This window comes from Scyliorhinus torazame, chromosome 7, assembly GCF_047496885.1.
Source record: "Scyliorhinus torazame isolate Kashiwa2021f chromosome 7, sScyTor2.1, whole genome shotgun sequence".
Lineage (NCBI taxonomy): Eukaryota > Metazoa > Chordata > Chondrichthyes > Carcharhiniformes > Scyliorhinidae > Scyliorhinus > Scyliorhinus torazame.
In genome coordinates, this window is record NC_092713.1 from 95220963 (window position 1) to 95234363 (window position 13401).

General features: G+C 50.2%; 1 protein-coding gene across 2 annotated transcripts in view; it reads left to right on the forward strand.

The window, feature by feature from the left end:
- dnai4 (dynein axonemal intermediate chain 4) overlaps positions 1-13401 on the forward strand; it is a 401481-nt gene that overhangs the window by 114925 nt on the left and 273155 nt on the right. For both annotated transcript variants that reach the window (XM_072511088.1, XM_072511087.1), the window contains exon 6: positions 2471-2610. In XM_072511088.1, the coding sequence (XP_072367189.1) occupies positions 2471-2610 (140 nt within the window). The remainder of the gene's footprint in view (positions 1-2470; positions 2611-13401) is intronic.

The following is a 13401-nucleotide window of genomic DNA, read 5'->3' on the forward strand; positions in this document are numbered from 1 at the left end:
CTAGATGCCGCTATCGAGGCGTTGGCCCAGAATTGCCCCATTTGTCACGTATACCAGAAGCTCCCCGCGGCAGCGCCATTGGGAGTTGCTGGGTTGCCCTTTGGCTCGTGTTCTTGTGAATTTTGCCAGTCATGTTTTGGGCTAGATATTTCCGAAGTTGGTGGACACCCCACTCTAAGTGGCTAGAGGACCAGCAGATGACATCCATCACATCCCGAGTGATCAAAGAGCACCTATCTACTCTTTTGGTCCATGTCATACCTGAGGTACTCCTCACTGATATTAGAGCCTCGTTTATGAGGGAAGAATTTGCCACTTTTGCAAAATGCAGCGGGATTCGCCATGTCCAAACCGCCCCTTATCATCCGGTGTCAAATGGTTTAGCTGAGAGAGCCGCACAGACTGTAAAGAGGGGGCTAAAGAAGCAGACTGAGGGCTCAATTGATAACAGGCTGGCAAGATACTTATTTTCATACCAGACCACTTCTCATGCGGTGACTGGGGTGGCCCCAGCCAAGCTGTTAATGGGTTGATGGCTTCGGACACAATTGTGTTTGCTGATGTTGGATATTGACGCTAAAGTGCGCCATAGCCAAGAATTGCAGGCGCGTAGCCCGGCTGGTCGTTGACCTCTTCGCACCTGACTACAAGGTCTATGTTTATAACGTTACCAACGGTGTTCGCTGGCTCTCTGCGATCATCGTTCATCAATCTGGTCTTGTGTCTTACCAGGTTTGCGTTTGTGGGCAATTTATGCAGCGACACCTGGATCATATCCGCTCCCGTCGGTCTCCTCTGGTTTTTTTTGATGTTTTTTATTGGGCTTTGTACAAGTTATAAGTATAGGGATATATATCGCAAAGCAAAACACATTGGATTTAGGAAATATAACCGGCGGGGGAGGGGGGGGGGGGGTAGGTGGGGGGGTCTTTCCTCCCCTCTCTTCTATTCCCTCTTTCTTTTTGTAAATCATCTAACTCGGGTGGAGGGGGAACCTAAGTGCACTTAGGTGCCCCCTCCACAGTCGGGTGAATGGCTCCCATGTTTTGTGAAAGCCCTCTTCTGACCAATGGATGGCAAATTTGATTTTCTCCATTTGGAGAAATTCCGTTAGGTCAGACAGCCAGTCTGCAGCTTTCGGTGGTGCTGCTGACCGCCAGCCGAGCAGGATTCTACAGTGGGCGATCAGGGAGGCAAAGGCAAGGTCGTCGGCCCTCCTCCCCATGAAGAGATCTGGCTGGTCTGATACCCCGAAGACCGCCACTTTCGGGCATGGCTCCACCCTCATCCCCACCACTTTGGACATTGCCTTGAAGAAGGTTTTCCAGTACCCAGCAAGTCTGGGCCAAGACCAGAACATGTGGATGTGGTTGGCCGGGCCTCCTTGGCACTGTTGGTCTCCTCTTTGTTAAGTACCGCGGCAGACCTCTTATTCGGATGCTCTGGTTCCATTGCCGGTACATCCTGCTGCGACATCTTAATTTTCCCACGATGCAGAAATGTTTGAATCCTGTCCTCAGACTTCGACATGGAGACCCAAACGTCTGGAATCTCCGATTCCGACATCGTGGTTCTGCCGCCAATGATAAGCCCAGGCGTTCTAGTCGTAAACATAGTTTGCCAGCAAGGTAAACGACGGCCGATCATACTACTCCACTCGATGGCAACCTGCCTGAGCCAAAACGTCTTCATCGTCTGACTGCAAAGCAAGTGCTGCTCCAGTTTCTTCTTTGTCAACGATTTTTGCAACTTCATCGTCTTCTTCTCATCATCGTCCTTCTCGGAGTCTTCGGACTTTTGTGGGGGGGGAAGAAATGTAATAAACTGCATGGGACATACGGCGGGGAGATGATTTTTATTCCCACGCTCCTTGAGGAATCCAAGCTCCCCCACTAGGGGAGGGGTAGCTTACCTATATTATATAAGAGGTCGGCCAGTCTGGAACCGACTGACAGGAGAGAGTACCTGGTGAGGTTCTACCGGTACTTGTGTATATAATTGTCGTAAAATAAATGTTGTTTACCTTTTACCGACTTTGGACTCTCCTTGCTTTATTAAACCGTCTCATCCAGGGCAGTGGTAGGGACAGGTTGTATTCTAATGACAGTAGGAGAAACATTTACTTGGGTAGGTGAAAAATCAGCTGATGTTCTCATTCCTGATTAATCTATGGGAAATGCATATCAATCCAATAAGAACAGGATAAAATTTGGTACTGAACTTTGCATGGTCAAATATCCTGTCAACCCCAATCCCTAGGCTTAGAAGAACATCTCCAACGTAATAGTGACCGCTTTTATAAGATGCAACGAGAACAGCTGACATTCATGGAAATACACCTTAGTTCTTTAAGGAGAGTAACAATAAAATGACAACTCATTGCTCTATTTTTCTTTGTCTCCATCCCCCATCACGTAACATTTGTATCGACAAGTTATCCATATGAACTTTGATACTTTTTTATTCTCAGGGCAAGAAATCTACTGTATGTTGAACTCTGCAAAGAGCGAATTGGCAATGATCGCTACATTGAAAGGATGGCACAAACATTCAGCGGAGCACAAAAATCCAAAGAGGTTCAATGTGACAAAATTAACACTCAAGAAGCAGGTAAACTGTTAAATAATCCAAATATGCTTATTTTTACTTAAAGAAAACTAGTTGAATAGCAAAGACACAGCATAGAACACCTCCAATTTAGAAGACAGTAGGAGAAGAGAAGACTGTAGGAGAGAAGATAAGATAAATCGAGTCAGACTTTATGTTTTAAGAGTCTGATCTGCAGGAGGAAAAGACTAAGGAGGTAAAGTCCTGTGATTTTGTGCAAATAATCTAAAATGGGTGGCAGTGAATTGGCAGGGCCAATCCCTTTTTTTTTTGAGGCCCCCACTGCAAGGTTGGTTTGGCCAGCTGCATTCAAGAAAAGAATGGGCAGAATTTTACATTGCCTGTAAAATTCCCTGTTTACGTGCCGGAAGTCACCTCCCATCCCACTCAGTAATTAATGTACCAAAGGATGATGAATTTCTGCAGGTCGATGGGATTGGGCAGGAACGGATGAACTGCCCACATATGATTCTACTCATGGTTACTGCTCACTGGACTTAAATTCCAACCCCAGGTCTGTTAGACCATCCGGTAATATTTTGAGATATACACTTACCTAAGTGTGGAGCTGGAAGGATGAGGAGCAATGTTTCTTTAAATAATCAGAACCACTTGGGCCATATAACTCATATTGAATGTATACAGTCAAAATTACATGTTTCAGAATTGTATTGAAGCATGTCAGAGTGCAAGTTGGTCTATGTAGACAATTTAAATACCTTTGCATCATTTGCAATGACCATTTTTATATTTCTGTAATGTTTCTTTGACTGTATGGAAGCACCGGTAATTGCAACATGATGTACCTAAAAAAACCCTGAATATTATTTGCACTTTGTGTGATGACCATTTTGAAATGTTTGTAATGTTCTTTCAGGTATTTAATGAATAAAGTGTAGCCGTGCAAAAAAAAATGCAAGGTACTGTTGTGTGCACTTAAATGAATAGGCCATGCACAACAGAAGAAAAATAAGAGGATATGTTGATCTGGACTTCTCCTGACTTCACAATCAAAATCTCAGGCCTTGTCCCTCCTGAGGTTTTGCTAGTGTTGTTGGGGAGGATTTAAAATAGTTTAGCAGGGGCATCAGTTGGGAGAAAATAAAAAATAAAAATGGGAGGCAGAAAATTAGTGGGTGAATCTGCAAGGCAGATGAAACAATGATTAGAAAAGTGCTAATAACACCTATCTGGTGGGCATTGACCGACGCCAAGACCTGCTACAACGATGTGCATGCAGCGATCAGGGGCATGGCATGATCGAGCAATGCTTTGGCTTCCTAAAGATGCAGTTCAGATGTCTGGACCGCTCTGGAGGTGTCCTCCAGTATGGCGCTGGGAGGGTTGCCTACATCGTGGCGGCCTGCTGCATTCTCCACAACATCGGGCCCATACCAGCAGAGGGGCGACGTGTTGGAGGAGGAGGATGAATGCCAGGCCTCCTCCAACAAGCAGGATGCGGGGGAGGGCGAGAATGGACAGGACATAGGACCCGACAGGCACAGGAGGCCACACAACATGTGCGCCAGGGCCAATGCAAACAGGACGCGCTGATCACCTTCAGGTTCAGCAATCAGAGGGCAACGATACTGCGTCCCACCCTCACCCCCCACTTTCCACCCCCCCTCCCCCTACCCCCCCTGCCTGCAACCCCTTCCGTGATACATACCTGTCGCACTACGACATACGGGTCCTGGGTTGACAGTAGCGGCAGGTCTGGTCTATGAGATGGAGAATGATGACAACCTGCTCTGCGATGAGCTCTGGTGTTGTGCATCGTTTGACAACGTCTGACTCCTGCCCAGGGTAGCACATTTCACCATCCACCTGGGTGACCCCTGTATGCGAGCTGACCAATCCATCACACGATCCCATCGATCCCGTGGCGGTGATGGGGACGGACGGACAGACAGACGGGGGGCGGGGGAGGGGAGTGGGACACTGGAGCAGTGAGCACTGGCCCTGAGCCACCCATTCCCTCCCCGCTCCCCTTCCGCGGCCTGACCAGCCCACCCCTCACACCCTTCTGACAGAGCACCGAGACAGGTTGTAACATTGTTCACAGGCGTTTAATGTGAAAACATATGTACAGATTCATGCCCTAGCCCCATCACTAAACTGTGCCATGCACCCGTGCCAACTTAACTGGTGTCTAATTTTCTGGCCTACGGGCCCTAACGTTACGTCTAGGTGGATCCCCAAACGGTACATCAGGAGTGGAGGCGGCCGACTGTGATTCCCACCCTGCGACCTGGGTCCCCTTTGGCGGGCGTCTTCTGGGTGAACCAGGCCTGGATGGGCCTGGCTGCTGCTCGGGTGTCCCAGGTGTCATGGTGCTGCCCTGTTTGTTGCCCACCAGATGCGGCAGGGACAGGGGGGGTGGGGGGAGAGTCTGAAGTGCTGTGGTGTTCTGGCATCTCTCCTGTGGAGTCTCTGGTATGGGCCCCATCACCTCCACCGTCGGGGTGACTGATGGCCCTTGGGCAACTCCATGGGACAGGGGTGCGAATGGAGCTATCCTAATGAGGCCACCCCGTCACCTGGCTGTCAAGTTCTGTAGACTGGCCGAAGTGAATGATGAACTATAGAACATCTAGTTTAAATAATTTATTATGAAACAACTGCGTGATAAAGATAATTAGGATAAATAAAATAATAAACAACTAACACTAATTAACTATTGTAGAGCAACAGCAAAATATGTCTATCCTCAAACATGATCTATTCCCAACTCCCAGCCACAGGGTCATGTGGTGGGTTTACACTGCCACCAAGTGGTGCATAACATTGTGTACAGAATTGCTTTATGCATATCATCACACTGGCACTGCCAGTCCTGGAGGCCTGCTGCCGTCTTGGCCAGGGTTTGCATGTTCGCGGCCATGGAGCACAGGGAGTGGATCATCTCCGTCTGGGATTGAGCCACATCACACTGTTACTGTGCCACCACTTTCTGGACCTGTGCTATATTAGTCAGTGACTGTGCCATCTCCCTCTGGGACTGGGCCACCTCCCTCTGCCTCTGTACCACGTCGGCCAGTGCCTTGGCAATGCCGCCGATGCTCTCAACCATGTCCTGCTGTGACTGGGCCACGCTCAGGAGTGCTGTTGCAAGGTCCAGGTGGCTCTGGCACATGGCTGCCTGTGAGATGGCAGCCTTGTCCTGGGCCTCAGCCATCACCTGCACAGGTTGCTCCAGGCCTTGGACATGCTGATCCATAACCAAAACCCTCGCCCCCAATGCCCCCACCGTTTGGTGTTGGCCTGGGCGGCACGAATGGTTGGACTCTTCCACCTATGCCTGCAGCTGCTAGATGCTCGCCGACAGCCCCTCATGTAGTCCCTGACTCTGCAACTGCACCTCCACGATCGATGGGACTGTCCGTTCCAGAGGCCTGAAACCTGTCTGGACAACCGCTAGTCCCAGGGGTCGGCCTGACCTCCGACTGTCTGCCGCCTTCTGGAGTTCTTGCCTCCACCTGCGGTCCCAGAGCATGTGTGTGGTGTGCACCAGATAGTGTCCCAAGAGCCTCTTCACTAACATGCCCAATCGGGGGGAGTGTCTCTGAGATGGTTATGGGTGTGTGGGGTGGGAGTCAGTTCCAGGGCACAGTGCTGCCAACTCACCCTGGCCATCCTGAGAAGGTTGAGCAGTTTTTTCCTGCATTGCTGGCCGGTCCCAGGCATGGCGAAAAGTGGCAGCTGCCAGCCTCCTTCCCGAGCCGGGGTACAGGATAGCCCGCCTCTCCTCCACGGCGTCCAGCAGGACCTCAAGCTCAATGGCTGTAAAACAGGGTGCCACTCTCCTCGCTGCCATCTTGTTGGCTGGGGTTGTGCGTTTGGGGAGTGAAGTTGCCAGCCTCTGAGTGTCAATCACGAATGCGGCGAATCCCGCACCGTTTCTCATTAGAATCCATTGTGTTCCACGTGATGCTGCTGCTAGCCCCTCAACGGTCGCTGAATCGGTCCAGGTGTGGCGCCTGTTTTGCTGTCATAGAAGTCCATGAATCCTGCCCCGGCGACAACACAGTTTCAAGAACAGAGAATTCTGCCACATAGATTTTCCAGAAACATAGCTGAAGGAAGGGCAGGAATGCAGCTCAGTGTTTTTCAGGCAAGCTAGGGGGGAGGGATAAAAAAGGAGGGGGTTTTGGTCAAAGAACTAATTACAGCTGTGCAGAGGGATGATATGTTAGAATGATCATCAAATTAGGCCATATGGATTGAGCTAAGGGAAAAACAAGGAATAGTCACACTGCTGGGACTGTACTATGGACCCCCAAATAGTCAGAGGGATGAAGAAGATCAATTACATAGGCAAATCTTTGAGAAGTACGGAAAGAACAGAATAGTAAGGGATTTTATCTACCCCAGTATTAACTGGGATAGTTTTAGTGTTGAGATACCCTCAATTACGACTCAGGAGAGGAGTTTGATAATACAAAGGCTTTAATAACCAGAAAACCAGACAGCTGCCGAGAAGTGTGCTCACTGCACGCTGCCTGCTGAACGTAACCTTATATACAGCTTCCTGGGGGCGGAGTCCCCCAGGGTTCCAAACCCAGTCTTAAAGGGGCCTACGCATTAAAGGTACATACGTATACAGATATCATTCATCACATTCACCCCCTGTTTAAAAAAACGCATAGTCCGTCGGAGGTGAAGTGGAATTACAAGTTCAGTCTTTTGGGTGGTCTGATTGCCCGTGTCGACCTTCTCAGCTCCAGCGGTGGTGCGGCGGATACGGTCGTCCTCAGTGGTGGTATATCCGGGAGCACCGTTGTCTGAGCCTTTGCCTGCGTTGGGGCAGGGGGGGATATCCGGGGTGACAAGGGTGATTGGTGTTGGCGCCGGCTGGGGGGCGCTGTCGGAGTCAACAGCCGGTGCAGGGAGGGGGGCGCCGGTGGGAGGGGGGGCATCGGTGGGTGAGCCAGCGGGTGCCAGGTCTCGCAGGGAAATGGTGTCCTGCCTGCCGTCGGGGTGCTCGACGTAGGCGTATTGAGGGTTTGCGTGTAATAGTTGGACCCTCTCGACCAGTGGATCTGTCTTATGGCTCCTCACGTGCCTCCTGAGTAGAACTGGTCCCGGAGTCGTCAGCCAACGTGGAAGCGTGACCCCAGAGGTGGACTTCCTGGGGAAGTCTCGTTCGTGGCCGTACAGAGGAGCGACCTAATGGAGTGTAGGGCATCGGGTAGGACCTCCTGCCAGCGGGCGATTGGGAGACTTCTTGACCGTAGGGCTAGAAGAACAGCCTTCCAAACTGTTGCGTTCTCCCTCTCCACCGGCTCGTTTCCCGCGGGTTATAGCTGGTCGTTCTGCTCGAGGTGATGCCCTTGTTGAGCAGATACTGACGCAGCATGAATGATGTACCCCGGTCACTGTGGATATAAGTGGGGAAACCAAACAGGGTGAAGATGCTGTGCAGTGCCTTGATTACGGACGCTGAGGTCATATCGGGGCAGGGGACAGCGAATGGGAAGCGGGGGAATTCGTCGATGACAGTGAGGGAGTAGGTGTTGCGGTTGGTGGACGGGAGGGGCCCTTTGAAGTCCACGTTTAGTCGCTCAAAGGGCCCAGAGGCCTTTACCAGGCGAGCCTTGTCTGGTCGATAGAAGTGCGGTTTGCACTCTGCACAGATCTGGCAAGCCTTGGTCATGGCCTTGACCTCCTCGGTGGAGTAAGGTAGGTTGCGGAACTTGATGAAATGGGCAAGCCGGGCGACCCCCAGATGGCAGAGGTCATCGTGGATGGCCCGCAGACGGTCTTTCTGCGTGTTGGCGCAGGTACCGGGGGACAGGGCATCTGGGGACTCGTTGAGCTTCCCCGGACGATATGTAATATCGTACGTGTAGGTGGAGAGTTTGATCCTCCACCTCAGAATTTTATCATTCTTTATTTTGCCCCGTTGTGCGTTATCGAACATAAAGGTGACCGACCGTTGGTCGGTGACGAGGGCGAACCTCCTACCAGCTAGGTAGTGCCTCCAGTGCCGCACAGCCTCCACAGCTTGTGCCTCCTTCTCGACTGCAGAGTGTTGAATTTCCAAGGCGGTGAGGGTTCGGGAGAGGAACGCTACCGGTCTGCCCGCCTGGTTGAGGGTAGCAGCCAGGGCGCCTTCTGATGCGTCGCTTTCTACCTGGAAGGGAATGGTTTCATCCACCGTGTGCATGGAGGCCTTGATGATATTGGCCTTGATACGACTGAAGGCCGACTGAGCCTCAGCCGTCAGGGGAAAGACCGTGGTCTTAATGAGTGGACGGACTTTGTCCGCATATCTGTGGACCCACTGGGCAGAATAGGAAAAGAGCCCCAGGCACCGTTTGAGCGCCTTGAGGCTACGGGGAGGGGAAGTTCCTTAAGTGGGTGCATGCAGCCGGGGTCTGGCCCTAGGACCCCGTTTTCCAAAATGTATCCGAGGATGGCTAGCCGGGTTGTGTGGAACACGCATTTCTCTTTATTGTATGTCAGATTGAGGGCCCGGGAGGTCTGGAGAAACTTCCTCAGGTTTTCGTCATGGTCCTGCTGGTCATGGCCGCAGATGGTGACGTTGTCCAAGTACGGGTATGTAGCCCGTAAGCCGTATTGGTCCACCATTTGATCCATTGCCCTTTGGAAAACAGAGACTCCGTTTGTGACACCGAAAGGGACCCTGAGGAAGTAGAAGAGCCGACCGGCTGCTTCGAAGGCTGTATAGGGGCGGTCCTCTGGGCGGATAGGGAGTTGATGATAGGCCGATTTCAGGTCGACCGTGGAGAATACTCGATACTGGGCGATTTGGTTCACCACTTCTGCTATGCGGGGAAGTGGGTACGCATCGAGCTGCGTAAAGCGCTTTATGGCCTGGCTATTGTCCACCACCATACGTTGTTTTTCCCTGGAGCGGACTACCAGTACTTGTGCCCTCCAAGGCCTGTTGCTAGCCTCTATGACCCCTTCTTTTAGTAGCCGCTGAACCTCTGACTTGATGAAAGTCATGTCTTTGGCACTGTACCGCCAACTCCTGGTGGCGACGGGCTTACAGTCGGGGGTGAGATTCGCGAAGAGGGGGGTGGTGCAACTTTGAGTGTCACCAGGCTACATACCGTGAGCGGGGGCAGGGGTCCGCCGAACTTCAGTGTTAGGCTTCGGTGGCTGCACTGAAAGTCCAGACCGAGCAGCAGGGGGGCGCAGAGGTGAGGGAGGACATAAAGTTTCAAATGGGCGTATTTGGCGCCTTGGATAGCGAGGTTCGTGACACAATACCCCGTGATTTGGACCGAATGAGACCCAGATGCGAGGGCGATAGTTTGGGAGGCGGGATAGGTGCGCAGGGAGCAGCGTCTTACCATGTCTGGATGGATAAAACTCTCCGTGCTCCCGGAGTCAAAAAGGCAGGGGGTGTCGTGGCCGTTGATTTGAACCTGCATCATTGAGTTTCGCAGGTGCTTCGGCCGAGATTGATCGAGCCTGATTGCTCCTAGTTGCGGGCAATCAAAGTCCTCGGTTGAATCGGACTCGCAAAATGGCCGCCGCCGTCGGTCGCACATTTTGAGTTTCGAAGATGGCTGCCACCAAGATGGCTGCCCCCATGACTTGCACGAGGCCGATGACGCGTGGGAAGTAGGCGTGTCCAGTAGCCGTGCGGCCGCGTTGCGGGGCCTGTGGTCCTGGGAGTTCGATTTCTGGGCCCGATGAGACTTTTGTTTCTGGCCTTTGGGCCCAGCCAGGTAGACCTTCGCGAAGTGCCCCTTCTTTCCGCATTCGCCACAGATAGCAGAGCGGGCCGGGCAACGCTGGCGTGAATGATGGCCTTGTCCACAGAGATAGCATTGGGGGCCCCCGGTGTGAGCGGGTCGTCGCGTGGCGCAGGCCTGAAGCGTGGCCGAGTCTGGAGGGGATCTAGAGAGGTTTGCAAAGTAAGCATTGCGCAGGTCAAGGAGACACAGCCTGAGTGAGTGAGACACAGACAGAGTGAGAATTTGGTAATTTTGTGCAGTGAGGTAACCAGGAAAAGTAAGTGGTTAATGTAAATTTTGCTGTTTTTCAGTTAAAAGTGCAGTGTAGATTAGTGTCTGATTGGCTGAAGCTGCCCCCACCCTAATTGCTGAGAGGCAGTTATCTGGCAGTCACCTGAGGCCTGTTAAGGGGCACAAAGGTACACATTGTATTCTTCTCTTTGAAGTTTTAGTGTGAGTCATCCTAAAGTCTGTATAAAAGACAGACAGAAAGTGCACATTAGTAAGCATTGCGCAGGTCAAGGAGACACAGCCTGAGTGAGTGAGACACAGACAGAGTGAGAATCTGGTAATTTGGTGCAGTGAGGTAACCAGGAAAGGTAAGTGGTTAATCTAATTTTGCTGTTTTTCAGTTAAAAGTGCAGTGTAGATTAGTGTCTGATTGGCTGAAGCTGCCCCCACCCTAATTGTTGAGAGGCAGTTATCTGGCAGTCACCTGAGGCCTGTTAAGGGGCACAAAGGTACACATTGTATTCTTCTCTTTGAAGTTTTAGTGTGAGTCATCCTAAAGTCTGTATAAAAGACAGACAGAAAGCGCACATTAGTAAGCATTGTGCAGGTCAAGGAGACACAGCCTGAGTGAGTGAGACACAGACAGAGTGAGAATCTGGTAATTTGGTGCAGTGAGGTAACCAGGAAAGGTAAGTGGTTAATCTAATTTTGCTGTTTTTCAGTTAAAAGTGCAGTGTAGATTAGTGTCTGATTGGCTGAAGCTGCCCCCACCCTAATTGTTGAGAGGCAGTTATCTGGCAGTCACCTGAGGCCTGTTAAGGGGCACAAAGGTACACATTGTATTCTTCTCTTTGAAGTTTTAGTGTGAGTCATCCTAAAGTCTGTATAAAAGACAGACAGAAAGCGCACATTAGTAAGCATTGTGCAGGTCAAGGAGACACAGCCTGAGTGAGTGAGACACAGACAGAGTGAGAATTTGGTAATTTGGTGCAGTGAGGTAACCAGGAAAGGTAAGTGGTTAATCTATTTTTGCTGTTTTTCAGTTAAAAGTGCAGTGTAGATTAGTGTCTGATTGGCTGAAGCTGCCCCCACCCTAATTGCTGAGAGGCAGTTATGTGGCAGTCACCTGAGGCCTGTTAAGGGGCACAAAGGTACACATTGTATTCTTCTCTTTGAAGTTTTAGTGTGAGTCATCCTAAAGTCTGTATAAAACACAGACAGAAAGTGCACATTAGTAAGCATTGCGCAGGTCAAGGAGACACAGCCTGAGTGAGTGAGACACAGACAGAGTGAGAATTTGGTAATTTGGTGCAGTGAGGTAACCAGGAAAGGTAAGTGGTTAATCTAATTTTGCTGTTTTTCAGTTAAAAGTGCAGTGTAGATTAGTGTCTGATTGGCTGAAGCTGCCCCCACCCTAATTGCTGAGAGGCAGTTATCTGGCAGTCACCTGAGGCCTGTTAAGGGGCACAAAGGTCCACATTGTGTTCTTCTCTTTGAAGTTTTAGTGTGAGTCATCCTAACTTCTGAATAAAAGACAGACAGAAAGCGCACATTAGTAAGCATTGTGCAGGTCAAGGAGACACAGCCTGAGTGAGTGAGACACAGACAGAGTGAGAATCTGGTAATTTGGTGCAGTGAGGTAACCAGGAAAAGTAAGTGGTTAATCTAATTTTGCTGTTTTTCAGTTAAAAGTGCAGTGTAGATTAGTGTCTGATTGGCTGAAGCTGCTTCCACCCTAATTGCTGAGAGGCAGTTATCTGGCAGTCACCTGAGGCCTGTTAAGGGGCACAAAGGTCCACATTGTATTCTTCTCTTTGAAGTTTTAGTGTGAGTCATCCTAAAGCCTGTATAAAAGACAGACAGAAAGCGCACATTAGTAAGCATTGCGCAGGTCAAGGAGACACAGCCTGAGTGAGTGAGACACAGACAGAGTGAGAATTTGGTAATTTGGTGCAGTGAGGTAACCAGGAAAGGTAAGTGGTTAATCTAATTTTGCTGTTTTTCAGTTAAAAGTGCAGTGTAGATTAGTGTCTGATTGGCTGAAGCTGCCCCACCCTAATTGCTGAGAGGCAGTTATGTGGCAGTCACCTGAGGCCTGTTAAGGGGCACAAAGGTACACATTGTATTCTTCTCTTTGAAGTTTTAGTGTGAGTCATCCTAAAGTCTGTATAAAAGACAGACAGAAAGCGCACATTAGTAAGCATTGCGCAGGTCAAGGAGACACAGCCTGAATGAGTGAGACACAGAGAGAGTGAGAATTTGGTAATTTGGTGCAGTGAGGTAATTCGGTGAAGAGTGGGAGAAGGTGCTTTTTCCCTACTATTTTGTTCTCTCTCTTTCTTCGGGCCTAATTTTGGGAGCCGTTCGGAGGAGGAGGAGCAGTCTCTGTGAGTATAAAAACCTAACGTTACTTCCTGTTTTCCAGTTTTTTTTTTCTAAAGGTGACATCAGAGGGAAGCTGTGATCTGATTGGTTGATAGCAAATCTGCCCCAAATTAAAAAAAAAACACAGCTAAACTCGTAAACTTAAATTAAACTAATTAATTAATGAGTGATTACTGGTCAGGTGATGTGCTTGAGCTGCTTGATGTGGGAGCTGGCAGATCCCATTGCGAACTGCAGCGACCACATCTGCAGTAAGTGTTGGCTGCTCGAAGAGCTCCGGCTCAGAGTTGATGAGCTGGAGTCTGAACTTTAAACACTGAGGCACATCCGGGAGGGGGAGACTTACCTGGACACTGTGTTTCAGGAGGCAGTCACACCTGTCAGAGTAAGTAGTTTAAACTAGGGCAGCACGGTAGCATTGTGGATAGCACAATTGCTTCACAGCTCCAGGGTCCTGGGTTCG